Source organism: Triplophysa dalaica, chromosome 25 (assembly GCF_015846415.1).
Source record: "Triplophysa dalaica isolate WHDGS20190420 chromosome 25, ASM1584641v1, whole genome shotgun sequence".
Lineage (NCBI taxonomy): Eukaryota > Metazoa > Chordata > Actinopteri > Cypriniformes > Nemacheilidae > Triplophysa > Triplophysa dalaica.
In genome coordinates this window covers 10,834,999-10,857,245 of record NC_079566.1, presented here as the reverse complement: position 1 = coordinate 10,857,245, position 22,247 = coordinate 10,834,999, and the positions used below count along the sequence as shown (strand labels likewise).

Sequence of the window (22,247 nt, the reverse complement as noted above, 5' to 3'; positions counted from 1 at the left end):
ATTTATTTTTGGTGCTTATTTTATTTTTAAAAACACTTTCAATTTCCATAATTAATTATTAAATTGAAATGAATGTAATTTTATTTTATATTTATTCATTTTATTTAAGTATAAAATAGAAAGTTTATTTGATTTAAAGAAATATGCTCCTTGTCCTAAAAGGTTAAAAAATACATATTTTTGATAAATAAATAATACAGTTATTAGTATAACTCAACAAAAATTATTTTCTTTAGAATAATTTTTTTTATTTATATTTATTTTAGTGTTGAAGAAATTGTGTTTTTTATTTAAAAGTTACTTTCTGTTTCATAAAAAGTTAAATAAATAACTAAATTTATTTATTGGTAATTAATTATTATTAATAAAAGTATTAATATTATTAAACTTATGTTATATTTTTTGAAAATACAGTGTTTATTTTCTTTTCTTAAAAATAACTTTCCATTTGCTATGAAGCAGCAGTTTGGAAAAACAAGGTTTCCCTCTGACAGCAACAATATATATTAGTACAGGCTATACAGTCACATACGTTTTGTTACTCATAACTCTATGTTTGTCCACAGTTATCTCTCAATGTCCACCCCACAGTCACTTCGACTTTTCTGCGAGTTCCTGTCCCGCCACTTGTGAGAACCCCAATCCTCAATCCAACTGTGCCGAGTCACCGGGCTGTGTCTGTAAGGACGGTTACATCCTCAGTAACAACAAATGCGTCGAGCAATCTAAATGCGGCTGTGTGTACTCAGTTGGGAATCAGAAACTCCACCTGGCGGTCGGTGAGTCCGCCTGGGCTGATCTCAGTTGTAAGATAAAGTGCACCTGCAACATAAATGGCAAGATTTCGTGCGTAAATGCCGGCTGTCAAGAAGGGGAAGAATGCAAAAGCGTTAAGGGCCTCATGGGCTGCTTTCCGAAATCTCACGCCAACTGTACCATCTCCGGAGATCCTCACTACAACACTTTCGACAACAACAACTACGACTTCCAAGGAACGTGCACATACATCGCAGCTGAGACCTGCCACATTAAGGGAACAAAACTCACTCCCTTCATGGTCGTGGTGGAAAACGAGAGATGGGATGGAATCAATCAGAATGTTTCCATGGCGAAGGTTGTAGTCGTGGAGGTTTATGGTGAGATATTAGTGCTTCGAAGAGATCAGTTGAGACAAATAATGGTAAGCTTCATTTGAGCAACATTTCATTTGACTGTCAAATTTATTCGTGACTTGATTGCATTCTTTTTGTTTGCAGGTAAATAATGCTTTGACAAACATCCCTCTTAGTCTGCTTAATGGAAAAATAAAAGTATTTCAAGAAGGCTTACACTACGCCATCATTACAGACTTTGGCTTGAAGGTCACGTATGATATGATTTACAAAGTCCAAATCACGATTCCCAGCAGCTACCAGAACAAGATGTGCGGCCTCTGTGGAAACTACAACGGAAACCCAAATGATGAGTACCAGCTGCCAGACGGCAAGCAAACAACAAATATAAACACATTCGGAGCTGAATGGAAAGTGCCTGTCATAGGCATCATATGTGACGACGGTTGCAGTGGAGATTTCTGCCCAAAGTGTGACCCACAGGAGAAGATAATCTATGAAAAAGACTGCAGTATCATTACTGATCCTAAAGGGCCTTTCGCAGCTTGTCACAGTGTGATAAACCCAGAGTCCTACTACAACGATTGTGTCTATGATGTTTGTATTGGCAATGGGGATCGTAACATGCTCTGCCACAGCATTACTTCATACGTGTCTGACTGCCAGAATTTTGGAGTTGTAATCCAAAACTGGAGAACACAACAATTCTGTCGTAAGTCTTGATGCAGTTCAAAAATGTTTGTAAAAACAGTATAGCGCAAATGTATACTAAAACTTGAAAGGCCAGTATATTGATATAGCTACCTGAAAGTTCACAATTTGTCTCCTTGTTCCTTGTAGCCCTGTCATGTCCTGCCAACAGCCACTATGAAACCTGTGCTCAGATTTGTGGAAAACCCTGTCCTGGTCTTACCGACATCATCACCTGCGAAACAGACACCTGCGCAGAAGCATGCGCTTGCGACTCTGGTTTCTATTTTAGCGGAACAAACTGCGTTAATGCAAATCAATGCGGCTGTTACGAAAACGGAATATATCAAAATGTAAGACATGTTTATCTTTTTATAAAAACATACAGAACAGAAAAGTGAGAAAGGGACAGTTCATCCAAAAATATTTTCATTTTTTAACTACCCTCATGTTTCTCAACGACTGTTTGAGAAATGTCGTTGTGAGTCCATACAATGGAAGTCAAGGGAGGCCAAAGTTGTTTGGTTACTGACATTCTTCAAAATATCTTCTTTTGTGTTCTGCTGAAGAAAGAAAGTCTAAACTATCCCTTTAAGATGCCTGCAATTCACCACCTTCTCTGGTTTCTAGATTGGCGAAACCATTATTTCAGACGACTGCAATGAAATTAGGACCTGCCTCGCCACCGGTGAAGTGAAGCACGAGGCGATGGCCTGCAAGAGCAACGAGGTCTGTCAGGATAGAAACGGCATCCATGGATGTTACCCGAGTCAGTGTGTTTTGGGAGTCGGAGGTGTCTTCACCTTCTACAGCGGTGGAATCGGCCAAATCACGGCTGCAGGAGCCTATGAGATCGTGAGAGTGTGCAATGGCATTCTGCAGTTCGAATGGTTCCGGGTGGTGGCGGATGTACAGATTTGTGCAACAGGTGGAACTCCCATAACAGCAGCAGTGTATGTTTTCTTTGATGACCTTGTCATTACTATCAACAGCAAACAGGAGATTTGGGTAAGTACAAGCAAAGAATATCAGAACCTCACACAATAATCAATATTGTGGGTTATTTGATAAGTACAGTATAGGCCTACTGGCTTTCTCCACGTCATGTAAATGTAGTCTAATGGCAGATATCGCTCTTTCGGTTTTTCAGTTTAACGGCATGAAGATCAACAAACATCACTACACTCTCCGGGATGGTGTTCTTGTGAAGATTGAGAAGGATGTTGTCATCATTCAGAAGTTTGGGATCACAGTGTCTTACAGCATCAAACAAGAGCTGTCAGTGTCTGTGGGAAAATACCTGTCAAACAGAATATGTGGGGCCTGTGGAGAACTCACTGCGATCCCAAAAGGTGCCACTTTCCAGGCACAACTGGACACATACAGAGCTCCCGACTTCCCCCGCTGGTAAGTAATAAAATAAAATATTTACATGGATTTGATATTATAACTTTTTCTTAACGCCCTCATTATTTATTTGTATATGGATTCGCTGTTTGTGGTTCTGTTTTGATATTTTGCATTTACGTCAGCCACAATTAATCATTTGCAGATACTGCAAATTTAATATTTCGAATATTTGAGTGTTTCCATCGTAAAGGGTATACAATAAAAATGTATGTTTTAATCATTAACTCTCACGTTGCTCTCAACCGGTATAACTTATTTCTGCCACAAACAGTCACTCTGTCATTTAGTTTGTCCCTTGTGTCATATGGAGAAAAGTATTATTCAAAACATGAAGTGTTAAAGAAATAAAAATATGTGTTTGAAATAAATAAGTAAATATTTCGGCCAACTACCCTTTATTAGCAATATTAAAGATTTTTTTAACATGTTTTTTTTTTTTTAGCTACTGAAGTCCTTTGTCTCCATTCAAGCATACTACAAGAATACATAAGAAGATACAAGGCACGCATCAACTTAAATAAATATGTAATTGTTTGTAATGAAATGATATATGATTGACCAATAAAACTCATAATATTGCAAAATGTATATGTTTGTCTTCCTATTGTACACTATTCTACACTACATATATGCAGACTTATATGTGGGAAATTATTAATTATTATTGTTTTACTTTTAATCACTAAAACAGTATTGTTATAAATGCACAACAACTACATTAGCATATAAAATGTATACTGTACAACCAATTATTTAGTAAAAGGTCAGCTGAATTATTTACAAGCAACAAGCAAACGTTTCCTTAATAAATTATATTAAAAAAAAAATTATTTAGTTTTTACAATACATTTAAATAAGTAAATAATTAGGCTATCAATAAATAGCATACATAGTTGGTATGGCCCATTATTCAATGACTCACCCACCGACAACATTCACCGATCGCCACCTTCTGGTCGAAAACCTCATTGAACAGTTATTTGGTAATCAAAACATTGGAGAATTATTTGAAATTCCCACCATGCAACCAACATGCAGTGTATTTTCTGCCAAAAAAAGAATGTTCGTCAACAAAATGAAAAAGTCACAGTCAATGACAAAGTACTGGCTAGAGTTGCTCAGAGATCGTCCCTTTACCATCTTACTCTTGCCATTATAATAAACACCTTCACAAAATAAGATACAAAATATTTAAACCAAAATGTCCATTACTATTATTATGAAAAGTGTATGTGGAGCTGTAATATAGGCTAGGCAGATGAGTAAAAAACGACAACTGAATTTTCAATCTTGTACAAAGTTTGAGCATCCGCATTTACACAACATTTTGTGTTTACAGTAGGTGGTTACATGAGTTCTGAAACCGGTTTAAGTTATCTCCTTTATATTATCCTTTATATAATTATTAAACTTTTATCTATGTTGTTTCTTTGTCACCTCCCAAAAGGCAAACAGGCTTTTCAATAGCAACCTCCAACAACGAAAGTGTCCCAATCAAATTCCAATCGTGGTTCATTCACACAGTCAAGATAAGTGTGCTTTTGAAAAAGATCAAAGTGTGTTTGACTTTGTGACAAAAGCATTTTATTTGCCTCAAAGGATTGTCTTGATTTGGGATGGGAATGTGAAAAGACATCATAAATGCTTTTATTCATTTAATTATTTATTTTTACACAGGTGCACACCTTGCCTTAACATTTATTTTGTTTTAAAGCTTCATTATAATGATTTATAAGTGTATACATATGCAGTTTGTGCACTTTACACTTTACAAATCTACTCCCAACAATATTATAAGTATAAAATTAGCTCATTTTAATATGTCCATACAGTCATCACAAAGCACTTTAATCAGATCATACAGTAGCCTATACTGTGCTTTATTTCTTCTTCAAAATCAAGTGGAAAGCTTCATAGAAATCAAAATGTATTATGAACAAATCAATTTAGGCACTGTGGTAAAAACAGGAGATACCTAGAGATATGAAGGAAGATGGATTTATGGATTTATCTATATAATCTTCATTGTACACATTCAACCACAGCTATATTTCTATCCTCACTAGCCTTTTTAACATTTTAAACACATGATATGGGGAAATCAGGGGCTCTCCAAATGTTCATCCCACTACTAGCAACATATTCAGCATTTAACTGACTACAGGCACCGCACAACACGCCATCCATCTGCCCATTAACTGTTACCACGAAAGCCAGTGAGGTGTAAGTCACTGTGAGCGCAGACATCTTAATCACAACAGCATCACCAGACAGCTGAACTGAAATGTTATTATTCAGTTCCTTTGGTAGAGCAACTTTCATTCCATTGACCTATAAATGGAGAGACAAAGATGGAATATTGTTTTATAAATAGCTTGCCAGGCATTTTTGTGTGTTGCTAATTGTATAGTGACAGTTTGGGCAGGGCCCTTTTCTGTTCCAAACTGACAATACCCCTGTGCACAAAGGAAGGTTCAAAAAGAAATGTGATTGAGTCAGTCTAGTGTGGAAGAACTTGACCGGTCTGTGTCAAGCCCACACTTGAACACCTTTGGGATGAGCAAAGAACCTATCAATGACACAGGGGTACAGTCATTTCTGAACAGAAAAGGAGCCTTTCAACAAAGATGGAAACACATTTTTTTAATATGGTGTTGTTTGCTATAGCATTAAAGGAGTAGTTCACCCCAAAAAAAAAAAATCTGTCATCATATACTATCCTTCTTGTCATTTTAAACCAGTTTGACTTTCTTTTCTCTGCAGACAACAAAAGAAGATATTTTGAAGAATGTTGGTACACCACAACCGTTGATCCCCATTAGTCTCGCATAGCCAGACCTTTAACGTATCGACACTTTCTTTGGCCAAGGCTCACTCAAGAGGCCATATGACTGTCCGGTAAAGCAACTAATCACGTTTGGTTTTGTACCACATCGTGTGTACAGGCGTGGAAATGTCCCGGCAGTAACAGACCGGTGTACATTCAGAAACGTTCCAAAAATGATTAATTTTAAGTTTATGTTGTGAGCCTTTAAAGAATTAAAAGACGAATTCGAACATGCTGAATTACTTCCATATCAGACGTTTAGCCAACGGTCCGTGGGAGTTACGTCTGAGGCTGACACTAGATCCCCATTGACTTGCATTGCTTTTGTGTCTATACAATAGAAGTCAATGGGGACCAAGGTTTTTGGTTACCAACACTTTTCTGTTCTGCAGAAGAAAGAAAGTCATACAGGTTTAGTGAGTAAATGAGGATGGATTTTTTGTTTTTGGGATTATCTGTTCCATTAACATTTGTTTTGATTGGAATAACCAGATAAGCCTGTTTATTAAAAGAGTGCGTCCCAATACTTTTGTCCTCATAGTGTACATATAAACTTTCTAACTACATTAATAACTTACCCATGTTGAAAGTTCTCTGTTCACAGAAATGATGCCACCCTCATAGAAGACATACGCAGCAGCCACACCATTGAATCCAGTTTCACCACACATCAGAACCTCCACTACCACACGGAACCATTGAGTGTCCAGAGTATCATTACACACTTTCACTATCTCATATGCTCCAGTTTCTGTAAGGCCTCCACTTTTTCCACTAAAAAGAGTTATAGAGCCTCCTGCTTCTATGAGACACTGCGCTGGGTAACACCCGCGGACGCCATTTTGATTCTGGCAGATTTCATAGTCATTACATTTAATAAATTCATGTGTCACTTCACCAGAGGGTTTGCAAGTTATGCGTTTATGGCAGCCCTCTTGAACTTCAGATTCTCCAATCTGTAAAATGGATGTAATACCATAGCTTATCACATTATTCTTTCCACAAACACTGGGAAGTATGTGCCTTATTTTAATGAAAACAAAGATGACTTCCAACCTCGTAGGAAACGCCGTTTTCATAACAGCCGCATTGTTCCAATGGCATGCAGCCTGTTCCGTTGAAATAGAAACCAGTGTCGCAGGCGCAGCCTTCCGCGCAGGTGTTTTTATTGCAGGTGTTGATGTCGGTTAGCCCGGGGCAGGGTGTGTCACAGATCACGGCACATATCTGGTAGTGACTGTTAGCAGGGCACATTAAAGCTGCAAAAGGAAGTGTGTTTAGTTTTGTAAATAACTTCGATAAGCAACCTCGCATCGATTACTTACGGCAGAACTGAGGTGTTCTCCAGTTTTGGATTGCGACTCCAAAATCCTGGCAGTCAATCACATAGGAACCAACGCTGTGGCAGAGCATGTCCCGATCTCCCTCACCGATGCAAACATCATACACACAATCGTCAAAGTATGACATGGGGTTTATCACACCGTGGCAGGCTGCGAAAGGCCCTTTAGGATCAGTGATGATACTGCAGTCTTTTTCATAGATAATCTTCTTCTGTGGGTCACAAGTCGGACACAAATTTCCAATGCAGCCATCGTCACATACGACACCAGCAACGGGCACTTTCCACGCAGCGCCGAACGTAATTACATCTGTGGTTTGCTTGCCGTCTGGCAGCTGGTACTCATCAATTGGTTTTTCATTGTAGTTTCCGCAGAGGCCGCACATTTTATCGCCAAAGTCGCTGGGAACCGTGATCGCGACGTGGTAAACCATATCATACGTGACCTTCAAGCCAAAGTCTGTCGTGATGGCATAGTGTGTGCCTTCTTGAAAGACTTTGACTTTTCCGTTGAGCAAACTTAAAGGAATGTTGTTCAAGATGTTGTTGACCTGAAAATGTAAAGATCTTATAAGATGTCATATATTGAGTAAATCTACAACATAAAATCTAGATATGTCAAAATATTGAATTAATAAGTGCATAAGCCCCACATATAGGTAGCTGGTTTGTATTAAAAAGTGTTTAAAAATACTAAATGCAACTAAGAAATGATCGTACTTAGGATACCAAATGTCAAGTTTGGTCCATGTCATGTTATTGCCGTTTATTATTTTAAGGAATATGTTTAGTTAGATCTTATTTTACCATTTGATTTCCTGAAGCAGTTTACAATATTATAAATCGATTAAAGGACACAATGTGTTACAAATCCTAACCATTATCTGTTTCAGTTGGTTTCTTCGAAGCACCAAAGTGAGGTTATAAACCTCAACAACCACAGCTTTAGCCATGGAAACATCCGGAGAGCTCTGAATTTCATCCCACAAGGCATTCTGCACCACGACCGCGAATGGAGTGAGCTTTGTTCCTTCTAGATGACACGCCTGAGCTGCCGTGTACGTGCACGTTCCTTGAAAGTCGTAGGTTTTGTTGTCAAAAGTGTTGTAGTGAGGATCTCCAGAAATGGTACAGGTGGCGGTAGACACTTAACAGACACAAAAACAGAATTAATACACATCCATAAGAAAACCAAATCTGCATTTATGCTTGTTTTCGTACCTGCTGACGTTCCAGGGGCTGCAGAGCCATAACCGTTTTTGTTACCCATTCCTATGCTGTAAAGGCCAAAGGGGTTAGGACCGCTTACCGTATGGAATCCAGAACCTTGAGTATACGTTATCTGAGCCCATGAATATTCACTGGCACCAACTTGCTGCCACTGAGGATTTTGCGGCAGGCGTAACATATCGAACGTGAGTCCATCCAGGTCTTTGGTTTGTGCTATTATAACGGCTTGGTTTGTAAAGTCAGTTTGAACGTATAAGATGTACGACGTGCCAAAGAAATCGATTGGCAGGATGTTCATCAGGAAAGGCTCGATTGTGTCTCCGTTCTGTCTCGTTCCTCCATTAAATAAATACAAAACCTGGATCCCGTTATCGGCGGTGATGTGGAAGGAGTCTGGCCAATATAAGTTAATGTATAAAGATTCCCCTGCTATCATTTTTATAGGTAACTTTGGGCTATCACTGTTGATGTTTACTGTAGTTGTTTGCGAGGCTATTATTTGAACCATGTCGAAACGAAACTGTGGCAATGTACAGTTGATAGGTGCCACCATGAACTCTTTTCCCCAGTTGCTAACAGGAATAAGCTGTTCATACACATGCGAGCATGTCGAATAAAACCAAGCACAACTGTGGCCTGCAAAAACTGCGACGGGTTGTTGGGATTTGATTCTTGAACCTGTGAGGTCATCCTGACTTTGGATCTGCACGCTTTCCATGGGCATCAGGTCGAATGTGAGTTTGCTTCCTCTTGGGTAAAAAGAGCCTTTAAACACGACCTTACCACTGAGCTGGACCTCGATTGAATTTTGAGTGTCATAGTTGACGATCGAAAACTCTTTAAAGGAACCAAGAGGACCCAACATTGGGGTGAAGAGGTAATATTCTGTACCCCAGTCCTCGACAGGGTAGATCAATGATGTGTCAGAGGAGTACAACTTGTAGTTGAAGGACGACACCAGGATTTTTTGGTCAGACAGCACTTGAATCGTCTGATGGGTTGTTTTGGTTCCACTGATCTCCACACCACTAGGCAGCTGGAAGGTGGCACCCTGACCCGGTTGGATGGTTTGCTCAAAGGTTTTTCCCAGAGCAGTTACCTTCACATTGGCGAATAATTTGGAAGGATTTGAAATGTCCAGCATCAGACGAGTAGAGGCGCTGTTAGTGCCCAGTTGGCTGTTCTGCATGAACGACAGAGCAAACTCCGTCCCTGCTGGTCCACCTGAAGCAAGCCCTGAGATGAGAATGTAAAGATCAGTAGAAATCTAAAACACAATCTCAATTTGTAACTATTTTATGAGGATTTGTGAAATTGCTCTTTACATTTATATTGTGATACAAAACATTTTAAAGGGACTTCTTGTGAAATCCAGGCTTAAGTCTTATGATCAAATTTTGAGATAATGACCATCAAAGTTTGTTATAAAAAAAGTTTTTGATAAAAAATATCAAAGTTTTATTTCCACAATGTTCTTTACATTACAAAAAAATCACAAAAAATGACTTGAGATGGGTTTTTACAGACTGGGTCACAAATGGTGAAGTTTGACATTAATAATTAAATGATCTATATTTAATACGATCTCTTTAATAATATTCATAAAGGAGTAATTCTAATCACACATATTAAACATAGACATCTCTACTTATGTGGTATTGTAAATGTTCTTAAAAATATTATGTATGCTTAGTTTTCAATTCCAATTGATTTGGAATCAGTACTGAGATTTCTAAATCTTTCGAATTTGCAACAATTTGGGTGCAGATTTAAAAAACCAAAACCTTACCACAGAGTAGGAGGGCCGCAAAAATACAAAATATTTCTTTCATCTTCACAGTCGTGTTAATCTGAATAAAAGTGCAGAGCAATCATTTAAAATATGGTAAACACAAAGAAGGCAAGATTTCATCAAACATTTATGACAAATGTACATGATGTAGAAATGTTGTCAATGCACTTACCTGCCAAAGAGTATGGACCATAATGGTGCAGGGGGTTTAAATTCATCTGGTAACATCACCAGGAGCCAATCAGAAATTGGTTGACACCTATATACTGTATCTTCATATGGTTTTCTGTATGTGAGTCAGCAAATCAGAAAGAATAACACTTGCCATAGACTGTTTATCAATATGATGCACTTAATTCGCTCTAATAAGATTGATATTATACTTCAACTGGCCCAAATTATAGTTGGGTTGGTTTATTTTTGTTGCTTTACATTTAAAGACCCTCCACTGTCTGTGTCCATTTGAATCTAAAGTCAAATCATTCTGACCTCTCACACCTCTCCAGAGAAAAGCACTCATAAAATCCATCCATGTGTCAATATTGGTTTTACGGTTAATAGTCCACTTACATTTTCTTAACAAATGTATCATAATGCAGCAATATCAAGCAGTGTAATTAAAAGCATATTAATTTCTTAGTGCCTGAATTGTATCACTGTTATTCTGTTTTGTGTCTAATTTGTCCATTGCAACAGCTTTTTTGTGACCTGTATATATAAAAGATGTTATATTCCTAATTTTTATATAATATACAGTACAAAATAATGTACATTTGTGTCAATTGATGTCGTTACGCCTGCTCTCAAAATACAACCAATAAAGTGATGTGATAAAAAAAAACACGTTTGCGAAAAACATATAAATTAACGTGCTATGAATAAACTCTTATTAATAATAATTGTTTATTTAGTGTGACCATTTTAATATAAAGTCTCTGTGAACTCTAACAGGCTGAAAAATATTTGTGTTTATATTCTTCCAAGATGCAAAACAGTAATGTTTTTTTCTCTTAGATTTTTATTAAAGTGACTTTAATATCATTACTTATGGCATAGTCATGGCTTAAAGGGAAAGTTTAAATGCAAAAAATCTGTCAATATTTACTCACCCTCTTCTAATTTAAAACCAGTTTGACTTTCTTTCTTAAGCGGAACATAAAAGAAGATATTTTCTAGAATGTTGTTAACTGGCCCCCATTCACTTGCATTGTTTTTGTGTCCATACAGTAGAGGTGAATATCTTCTTTTGTGTTCTGCAGAAGAAAGTCATACTGGTTTTGAAATGACTAGATGAGTAAATGATGACAGAATTGACACTTTGGGGTGAATTGTCACTTTAATCTTAACCATGTCTTTAAATCTGACCATTTCAGAAGAATTCAGGTTCTCCTGGATGAACTACTTCCCCTTATAAACTCACTTTAATAAAGATAGAAAAAAGCTACTGATGGTTACTCCCTGGTATTTTAATGAGTAGGGTGTGCTAACCTAAAACAAACAATAAAGCTCTTATCATTAGATTACAGATATGTTTCAGCAAAAATGAAGTAAAAAAGATCTGCATTGATAAATGCCTATTGTTTCATAATTGGTACAACCGAGAGGCTACATTACGCCTTCAACTTCTTTGCATAATGCAAATATGACTTTAAGGTCCTGTTTTTCCGATTACCTTTGATGTAGAGAAAATAATTTTCCAGAGCAAATTGAATTTGGAAATAAATACGTGAAAAATTAAAGACAAGTAAAAATCTGAAAAGATAGAAAGAATCAGAGCTCCCAAAGAGCTATTTTACCCTATCATACCTCTTTGATAAAACAGATAGGAGACCTGGTTCAGAGAATTAACTGACATCCTTGCTCAACTGGTCCGACTGGTCACGTGACAATGAAGGAAATGAAAGATGATAATCATTCAGACTGCTCAATGACAGAGGGTACGGCGACACACAAAAAAGACGCACTAATAGAAAATTTTACAAACTATTTTATTTCTTTGGTGTACTTTAGTGACGTTGATTTATTATCATTACATAAGTTATATAACGTTAACTCATATTTGCTAATCCCAATCAACTCGGTTTGTTTACTGTTAGACACTTTTTAGCGTGTGCACGTAAGCTCCTGGATAAAGGTGAGTTGATTCATTACACTTATCTGCGAATGACACGTTCAAACCATTGTAGGTTTAGTTTTGAAAAATGTTAAAAGCTTTTGTTGTGTTTATTGTCAAATAATGATCAGACAATCTGTTAGTCTGCAAGTTAATCATTTACTTCATGACACCAGGAAGTTTAGACTTACTTACAAATATGGTGTAATGTATACTGTAACTGTGCCTCATGGAATGCCAGGACCTTATTTTATTCTTTATTTCTCCGTTACGTTTTCTTTTACAGACGCCTCTACTCATATACATCAGATATACACAGATATAGACACAAATCTATAATTATAAAAATTGGAGTTTTTATATAAGCAGATTTTAAAACCTCTTCGAGCAACGACACAGTCATGGAGAGGAGGTCCTGCTGCCCGCTGCTATTATTGGTAATAATGGCAAGTGTGGCTTTGAGCTTGATAGGATACAAGCACATTCAAACTGAATTATTAAATGAAATAACATCTGAATTGAAGTTTTCGGAGACGGTTCAAAGGAGAACAGAATTAGATTTAACAAATTTACAGTTAGAATTTCAAAACAAGAACATGGAGATGGACATCCTACAGAAGGATTTTAATGACCATGATGTCGAAATAAAGAAAGAGGTTTTGGTTCAGCAGAAAATGACAGAGGAAGTTAAAGCATGTCAGGATCTATTGGTAAGTACTGAAGATCCATGTTGCAAAAGTATGTCAAATTTTGAGTCTTTGGTACGGTAAAACGTCCCTAAAAATACAGGTAATTTTGGACACTGCCATTGGAAATACAAAATATTAAATATTTTCTGTTAACAAATGATACTACACCAATTTTTAGATCATTTAATTTAAGCAGATATTTGAATATTATTATGACAGAAATGTCAATGTATTCAGGGCTGATACAATTATCACATGAGCAGATTAATAATGTCATATACATTTGCATTTTGTTCATCATGGGCTGACATGCCAGCTCACTTGTCGAGCAGGTAACAAAACTAACAAAACAACCACCTGAGCAGGTTTACAAACAAGTGCAAGCCCTATCTATCAGCTCTGCTATCCTTTTTTTACCAACTGCCTTTGTGTCAACGTTCCACAGGCCAAAATGAACGAGAATATTGCAGGTGTGGAGAAGGAGAAAGCTGATGTTGAAGGTATAATTAAAAAGGGAAAAACACAAACACAAACTAAAAATGGGTCAAGAAAGTTAGATCATTCTTCTTTCTTTTTGTCTATTAGGTAACTTTGCTGCTTCTAAGACAACGTGGAACAAAGATATTACAGACTTTAAAAAGCAACTCGAGCAGCCAAGTCAAGTGTGTGCTTATTTGAAAACGGGCACAGATGCAGAGTGAGTACAAATATAGGCAGATTTATAAATAAATGTGAGTAAATTAGTCCTGTGAAAAATATGAATGAAGGTGTTAATATCTAAAATTCTTTTTTTACTATTGCAGTGGACTATGCCCTAAAACCATAGTGCAAAACACAACGCAGCAAGAAAATAAGAAGTCTTAATTTAAGAGTTTTATCAAAGGATGTTCAGAAAAAGATTTGTGCGCACAGTACTATGCGCACATCTCTGTAGTTTCCACAGGCCTGTGATTAAACTTTGTTTAATTACTGAATTAAGTAAATATAACAATTACTGTCAAGTACTTTGGATTAAAGCATCTGCTAAAAAAAATAAAGGTATACCAGTAAGGAGATTTGATACTCCTTAATAATAATTTGATAAGATGAATACTATGTTTTAGTTAAAACATTTTTTAACTAAAGGAGGCGCTCTAATGTATTTTTTTATTAAGCTGGAACGTTGTTTTTATATTCAAAAGCACACTTTGTCAGGGCATGTTAAGAATTCTTTTTATATGATGTTCTGTTTTTAATGTGTTATTATGATTGTAAGGTATTCTGTATTCATTAACTGTTCATTATAATCAACACAACACAGACCCTTCCAGAATTGTAATTGTTTCTACTGGTATGCATGTGTTGGTTGTTATTTGACCCAAATGAAACAATGGAATTAACCTATTTTTCAAGGTTTGTTTATAACATGTTTTTTATCATACATGTACGATTACAAACAATTAAAAACAACTCAGATTCTACACAGAAGTAAAACTTATTGACCATGTCATGTTTGAATTCTTTACCATAATGCCTCACGGAGATATGCCAAAATGCTCTTTTAAAGGACTTACACTAAGATAAAATATCCATATCACTTATATCAAGGTCTTATGGCATATTAATTGCACCTTAATCATAATAATAACCAATAAGACTGTCCTTGCTTTTATCAAGTGTCTGCATTTTAAAGCTTCTTACTGTGCAAACTTACTTTAATCAGCAAAATATACATACATTTTAATAATGTTTATACTTTACTGTATATTGTCTCTGTTCTTTTCAGTTTGCAGTTGAAACAAACAAAACTCTACATGTGCTGCCCTCTATTGGTCAAGAGATAGAACACCTTAATTCAATGAGCCATTTTCATGATGGTTGTGATTTTAGAATAGTTTTCTGCAACAATTTAAAATATTAGGAAAATAGAAAAATGTCAGGAAATATAATCGCACAATATATGGTGCTGTTTGAAATATGCATACAAGAAGAAGAAGAAAATATATATTATCCTGGATTTAACAGCACAGCGTGTGGTTTTAAGCTTTTCTATTAATGACTTTCTGAATCTCTCTCAAAATATCCACTTTGTTATTTTTGATGTTCACCTCAGCTTTCTCCAGCAGATCATGAATCATTTCACAGTTGTAGGGCAGTTGGAAGGTTGTGTATCTTTTCTTCCACTTACTAACTTCTCCTGTTAACACAATTTCAGCACCGGTGAGTTTTTATATTAGCCTTTTCTGCACACAATAACTGAAAAAGACTATATCATAATCCTCAGCAGTGCACAGTTTTAAATTATGATGAATAATGTCGTTATTTAGCAGTTTTTAATATGGTTGTTGGCATTACCTTCACAATTTATAATGTTGAAAAGAGGGATATGAATCACAGTCGGCGCATTGTGGCTTTCAAACACGTAGAAGTCTTTTGGAGCGTGTCTGTCCTGCTCAGATATGTGAACTTTGGGAAATGGAATCTGTAGCTCTTTGCATGTTTCAGCAGTCTGAACCACTGTCTGTAAATTGAAATAAAAATGTTTATAGAATGGTTTATTTGTTTGTTTGTTTGTGTGTGTAGCTGTGACAAAACAATAGGATGTTTATGCTATCGGCATATGTACATCGAGCCAAAAGGTATACTTCAATGTAATAAATTAAAATTGCATTTATTAATAATATGCCAGTAATAAAAAAAAGTGTATTTAATTTGAGCTACACTGTACCTTGAATGGGTCATCAATACTGAAATCAAGCGAGATAATGAGATCAATGTGCCTTTCTTTCCTCAACACTGAGAAATAAGGAGAGTTTATGAAGATTCCAGCATCCTCATAATGTCTTGTTTCCTCTTTCAGGATACATGGAGAAACCTCTGGCGCTGATAATAAGAGTAAACTGTTAACTTCTGGTTTAGATACTTTTAAACATATACTATGTTAGTTCTACAGTATTTTGGAGCACTCATATGTCATTTTACATTAATTTAAATACTATAAAACAAATCAAAGGACCATAGTGTTACCATCTATTAGCATCCCTGTGGAACCATTACTTTATTGCAAGAGTATAGCTGGCCAGGAAATGTCTGATCATGACTCAATAAATTAAATAAAAATAAATTCAATTTCTGCAGTAAGACAATAACTGTACCTAAATAATATCTCCAGCAGATGTGATTTAACCTCACGCTTTAGAAATGTATCAGTGTATGTCTACGGTCACATGGACGTTTAGTGTCTGTATTAGAAATGTCAGAGAGCACTATACGAGTTCACAACACTGCAGTTCAAAGTTTAGGGTCATTTGACTCAAATGTTTCTCGTGATCTAAGGAATCTTTTAGTCTGAAGGTGCATGCTGAAATGCTTAAAATTAATGTATAGGCAAAAACATATTAATTTCTATAGGCTAAAAAGTATAATGCATGGAATTGCACGAATAATAAAGAAAAAACAGCCAATTTCAGAATAGGTGGGAGTCTATTTTTATAAGGGTGACAACTCAAGAAGTTGGTTAATAAAATCCCAGGCGTAATATTTTTTTTTGGTTATTATAAAGTTTTGATGAGCTTGCTATTATCCATCCATCCATCCATTTTCTACCGCTTTATCCGAACTACCTCGGGTCACGGGGAGCCTTCGCCTATCTCAGGAGTCATCGGGCATCAAGGCAGGATACACCCTGGATGGAGTGCCAACCCATCGCAGGGCGCTTGCTATTATAACAATTATAAAATGTGAAAAAATATATACAGTCGTGACATAAATGCTGTGTTTTGAAAGTTTCTGCTTAGGTTGTAGTGGTGTTCATTCAAATTGTTTATACATTTTTAATGCAGAGTAATCAGATGCATTATAAATAATAGCAAAACTCCCCAGACGTCTGTCACAAATCCTCAAAAAGTGAGTGAATAGGCAGAAAAGCAAACAAATCGTGATCTACTCAGAGCATTAATAAGGCAAGAAAGGATCGCCATCAGTCAGAATTTGGCCCAGAAGTTAATACCCGGCATGTTAGAGACAATTTCAGAGGTTATGAAAAACAAGGGTCAACACTGTAAATATAGATTTTTGCATATATTATGTAAACGCATTTTTAACTTAAGATATCCAGTATACCATAGAAACGTGGCAAAATAATCTACAAATAGAGAAGCAGCAAACTTTGCGAAACAAAAAGTATATGTCACTGCCAATACATTTGGCCACGACTGTCTTATCTTAAACCTGAACGGTAATGAATATATATTATATATATTTTTGTATATTTTAATAATTTTAGCATTACATTGTCCTGTTAGTAATTTTGCTCACCTGTCATGTTGTAGAGAAAGTTATATGATGTGCCCCAGATCCAGCGAGTTGCTAACTCAATGCATTTAATAACAAGCATCCATAGCCCATTATCTAAATGAATGAAGAAGTTTACATAATGTCATTTGCCTTCTTTATCAAATCACATTAAATATATATATTTATTTATTTTTATGATTTTAATTAGTAAAATCAACATGGCAGCACAATATGACTTTAAGAGCTAAATGTTAACAACACAACTCACAATTTAGTTGTTTCTGGATCCAGTCTGAATACCTCTGGCATACATATAGAGATTGTTCCAGAATTTTCTTCGTAGCAATTCCTTCTGGCATCATCTGAACGGTAATGACAGTCTCATATTCTTCTTTGTTAAGCTTTTCTAAAAAAGAAATGTCATTATGGACTGAAAAAATACATTAGGAAAGGAGTTTTATTTATCACCTACAATGTACTGGTGATGTGCTGCAATTGAATCCAACAGGTGGATGTTATCTAACAAGTTAGTGTGAGATTTTCTGAAACTTATATGTGATGGATACCTCTTAGCAAATCATTAAGGCTTTCAATGTGAGATGATGGGTCTTCCTCTCTAAACACCAGAAGATTCAGTTCCACAAGCATCAAAGTCACCCGGTACACTTCATTTAGATGTTGAGGGCTGAGCGACGTGTGGTTACACATAACATCTGACTCTCGCCAAAAGAGCTCTGAAAAGAAAAGAATGCATTTTCCACAGATCCATTTTACAACATAAAATGGTTTAATGCATTTGAGCTGACACAGATATTAAAAACGAACTTAAACCAGACAGATTATGTTAATGATGTTTTTTTTGAGTAAGGCAGTGTTTGTGTGTTCCAATGTCAGTTGCGTGATGAAATGAAATTTTTATGTCTTCAGTTATAATATCTTTTTAAGTTAAGTATTTATGATGTGGTTTGAACAAATCCTTAAAGAGTAAGAAACATATGATTTTAAGGTCCTACTTTGGTTTGTACATAGTGTACATAGTGTTTTTACCATTTCTATTATGTCGTAATAACAGGCAGTTATTCTTACTTTAATTCTTGACTGCCACTCAAATGATTCATTCCGCGATTCATCCGTCTAATCCCCTCCTATCCGTTAGCCTAGTGTCATGTGATTGGTCAGATGGTGTAGTCTGTTGTGATTGGTCAAACGCGTTCAGCATGTGCCGGAAACGGAACGCCTACCATCAATGGTGGGTTACGGTTTAAAGGTGGTTGGATATTATATACAGTGTATAGATATGGCGGGGATTTTACCATACCAGTTTTGAGCCCGAGTCTGACGAAGAAACATTTGAAGACTATAGTAGATAAATAGACGATTGAACACTTAAATTAGCCAAGTTCATAGCTAGATAAACAAACTGTAATACCCCAGAAATAACGGTACATGTTAACGTTAGTGTTCTATGCATTAGCTAAACACAGACATACGGTACACAAATATTTCTTGAAGTTAAGACAAACATAAATAGTCACACTTTTAAAGGTCCAAATAAAGTTGGTATGGCTCCCTCTTTCAAGGATAGTCGTTTAACATATCCTGCAGTGAACGCCCCAAGATTACTGAAGCAATCTTTGGTGAAATGACGCGCCGCACAGTAAATCCCCGGGGTTATACCACAGAAAATGAATTGAAACCATTGTTTCCTCAAAAGTTCTTCTTTTGGTGGTTTAAATAAGACGGACTTAGATGGTATATACAATGGACTTCACAACATATAACACAGGTTCTAGACATGATGCACACAACGAGCGACAGTGTTTGAAGGAGGAGAGTGAAGTTTTCGCGGCAGTCCCAAAAGACATAGGCAGGGACCATTTCTAGTGACGTAGATACCCGGCAGTCTGCGGATCGGGCTGCGATTAACATTATTGGTGCATCATTGTGTTTTTAGAATTTGTTAGGTTGATTAATTTAATATACTGTTGGACTGTTTTCATATACATAAACGTGTCATATTCTCGAAAATAAAAAATATTTTTTCTGGCTCCGTATTTGTGAAAAAAGTCAGAAACGTGTCTATCTTTGTTATTCATTCACCTTCGGACTTAAAACTTGGCAGAATGCTTACTTTCAAACACGGCAACAAAACAAACTGAGTGAAATGTCATTTTTCTGATTTAATGTTACTTACTCTTTGAACAAGTAAACTTACTTTTTATTAATATTAAAAGTTCCTCCATTGTTTTTTCACGGTCAGCAAAAACGCTTCCACACAGACCTGCGGAACACCAACAAGAGAGAAAAATGAACATTCAGCCGACCAAAACTGTCAACTATACACACATTTGTTTGTTACCTTGGAGATACAACATATCCATCTCGGGCTGGTTTTTCTTCTTAACACCTTCATCAAACTGACATCCAAAACAGGAGGAATCTACAAAGGCTCCAGTCATGGAGTACCCAACCTCATCTGCTGTGACCTCAAAAAAGACATCTGACACAAACATGCAAGTCTCGGATGTATGGTTCACACACAAATGTTTCTTTTTGTATTTTAAATGGGTGTTTTATAGATTATACAGTCAGTAAAATGTTTAACTGAACATTTTCTAAGAATTTGGATTTTCATCTTTTTTGACATTATGTAGTTGCGTGAGTAACCTGCTGTCATTCTTTCACGATTGCTCTGTTTATCGATCACAGTGTAGATGGGATACGGATCTTTGCCTTGTTTCCTCCTCTGATGGGAAAGAGGATTTTCATCTATCTGTAGAGAAGTTTTAATCTAATGTTAATATTATGTTATTACGTTTTTAATAATATTAGTTTCATTTCCTCAGATCAGACCATCCCAAAGCTTATTGTTCCAGTAACACTGATTTTAATATAATCTTAATGAAATGCAAATAAAAAACTGAGCATTGTGAGATTATAATTCAAAAGCTATTCTAAAACACATAGGTCCTGACATGGTTAGTGATCAATAGTGTTTCCGCTATAAAATACACAACATAACATCTACGACATAAAACTATTTACAGTATTTTTTCAAATTATTTCCTAACCTCTTTCACAACATCACTTATTACTAGTGCTGCCCAGATGTCTGTCAAACTGAAATTGTCTTTCTGGTAGTATTTTTCCAGTATTGACAGTTTGTCCAGAAAACAGACTCCATCACCGGTGAGTCTCTGTATGACGTCATCCTTCACTTCCTCCAGCCTGGAGGACCAATCCGGTTCTTTGTATATAGAGGCCATGCACCTACCAAAAAAAGACAATCTTTACATACGTGTGTGTGTTTGTTGAGATTTGAGTACATACTGTAATATTATTATGTTCATTTTGTGCATGAATCTGAAAGTTTACCAGGTTGATCCAGAGACCCCGCACAGATACATCATGCAGTCTAGCAGACCCTCTTTAAACAGCTGGACCAATGACCCCATCAAACCAAGCATAGCTCTCTCACCGCCACCTGAACCCAAGAGTGCAATGTTGGGTACCTCCTCCTGTAAAGTGCACAGCAAACAAAACGTGTATTGCCAAATATATTTAACACAATCTAAGGAGTGACTGCCATTTTCTAAAGTTGCAGTTCAACCAATAAATCAAAATTGGCATTTAATTGTTTTTCGTAGGTAAATCTATTTGATTTGGCTTATAATTTATTCAGATACAGTCCATTATTACATCATCTTGCTGTGGCAATATCACGCTTTCTGATATACATTCCTTACCCTCTCTTGCTATTGTTTTTACTTTAACAGGTAACATATGTAACTAGTGTAAATATCCACATGTTACCGGGCTACAGTGTATGTTATGCTGCAGAAGACATTGCAGAACTGATTCTCTCCTACTGAACACATGATCTTTCTCAGCCTCATTCAGAGAGTGACCGATTCGCACAACACTCCTGTTAAAATCAAAGACAGACAGGACAGCTCACAAAAGTATTGAAAGTAAAAAGGTATTGCAGTGATCGTTTTTCAAATGATGCAAGACTGAGAAATAAAAGATTGTAAAACTGAATTTGCATTATATTACCTTTCACTTTGATCCCCTTTTGACATCCGTAAAGAGAAAATATTCACAAAGCATTAGAGCCTTATAATGAAGAAATAGTAACATAAATCAAAAGTATTATTCAGAAAGAAGTACAGACATCAGAAGGGCACTTACTCTGGCTGGAAGAGGTTGAAGTCTACCAAACTGAAACTTTTCATAGAGAGCATGTGATAGCATGAAAGAGGAAATAAAGCAATTGGAGTAGCCGAATATCTATTGGGACAGTGCTTTGAGATCACAAAAGAAATTGTGGAAAACCCCAAACATATTTTCATTTCATCAACTTCAAGCACAAGTACAGAAAAGGGTTCTCAAAAGTCTACTTCAGGAATCAGTACTTTTTTATCAATACTGATCAATATAACGGATGAAATATAAACATATAGTAGGAATAATATATATATATATTTCTACTATATATTTATAGTCATATTGATCAGTGTTGATGAATAAAATATTAAATAAAATATCTTAATATATCAATATTGAAGATAAGATAACAAGTCATTTAATTTTGTATATTTCAATACATACTATTTCAAGAAGCTAACAAAACCGAAAGGCTACACATTGGTTATTTAAAGGTTAATTAAAGAACCACACAGCAAAAATAGTTTTTCTATGACATCATTTAGCATATATGTGACCCTGGACGACAAAACCAGTCTTATGGGTCAATTTTTCGAAATT

At 36.0% G+C, this 22,247-nt stretch overlaps 4 protein-coding genes across 5 annotated transcripts; 2 read left to right on the top strand and 2 right to left on the bottom strand.

The window, feature by feature from the left end:
- Positions 1-1,701: 1,701 nt before the first annotated feature.
- LOC130416037 (IgGFc-binding protein-like) lies at positions 1,702-3,726 on the top strand. Its single transcript, XM_056742123.1, has 5 exons — positions 1,702-1,824; positions 1,953-2,155; positions 2,433-2,810; positions 2,953-3,209; positions 3,655-3,726. Exons 1-5 carry the CDS (start codon positions 1,737-1,739, stop codon positions 3,659-3,661), a joined length of 933 nt encoding a protein of 310 aa, XP_056598101.1. The 5' UTR covers positions 1,702-1,736; the 3' UTR covers positions 3,662-3,726.
- Positions 3,727-4,921: 1,195 nt separating this feature from the next.
- Positions 4,922-10,521, bottom strand: LOC130416129 (IgGFc-binding protein-like). The gene is made up of 7 exons (XM_056742231.1): positions 10,401-10,521; positions 8,603-9,847; positions 8,260-8,528; positions 7,365-7,932; positions 7,096-7,298; positions 6,618-6,995; positions 4,922-5,543 (listed from the first exon to the last, which is right to left on the bottom strand). Exons 1-7 carry the CDS (start codon positions 10,441-10,443, stop codon positions 5,292-5,294), a joined length of 2,958 nt encoding a protein of 985 aa, XP_056598209.1. The 5' UTR covers positions 10,444-10,521; the 3' UTR covers positions 4,922-5,291.
- A 1,796-nt stretch (positions 10,522-12,317) lies between these two features.
- si:ch73-347e22.8 (uncharacterized) lies at positions 12,318-14,682 on the top strand. Its single transcript, XM_056740853.1, has 5 exons — positions 12,318-12,537; positions 12,803-13,226; positions 13,651-13,705; positions 13,791-13,902; positions 14,009-14,682. Exons 2-5 carry the CDS (start codon positions 12,918-12,920, stop codon positions 14,067-14,069), a joined length of 537 nt encoding a protein of 178 aa, XP_056596831.1. The 5' UTR covers positions 12,318-12,537; positions 12,803-12,917; the 3' UTR covers positions 14,070-14,682.
- A 137-nt stretch (positions 14,683-14,819) lies between these two features.
- Positions 14,820-21,805, bottom strand: LOC130415554 (cytosolic phospholipase A2 gamma). Of its 2 annotated transcripts, XM_056741343.1 has the most exons (13): positions 21,537-21,805; positions 21,294-21,405; positions 20,856-20,998; positions 20,552-20,750; positions 20,148-20,253; positions 19,840-19,980; positions 19,696-19,761; positions 18,047-18,214; positions 17,749-17,886; positions 17,502-17,594; positions 15,913-16,067; positions 15,540-15,705; positions 14,820-15,381 (listed from the first exon to the last, which is right to left on the bottom strand). In XM_056741343.1, exons 1-13 carry the CDS (start codon positions 21,560-21,562, stop codon positions 15,224-15,226), a joined length of 1,671 nt encoding a protein of 556 aa, XP_056597321.1. In that variant the 5' UTR covers positions 21,563-21,805; the 3' UTR covers positions 14,820-15,223. The 2 variants fall into 2 exon arrangements, with proteins under 2 accessions (XP_056597321.1, XP_056597322.1); XM_056741344.1 differs by lacking the exon at positions 21,537-21,805 and having other exon boundaries at positions 20,856-20,964; positions 21,294-21,527.
- Between the last annotated feature and the right edge of the window lie 442 nt (positions 21,806-22,247).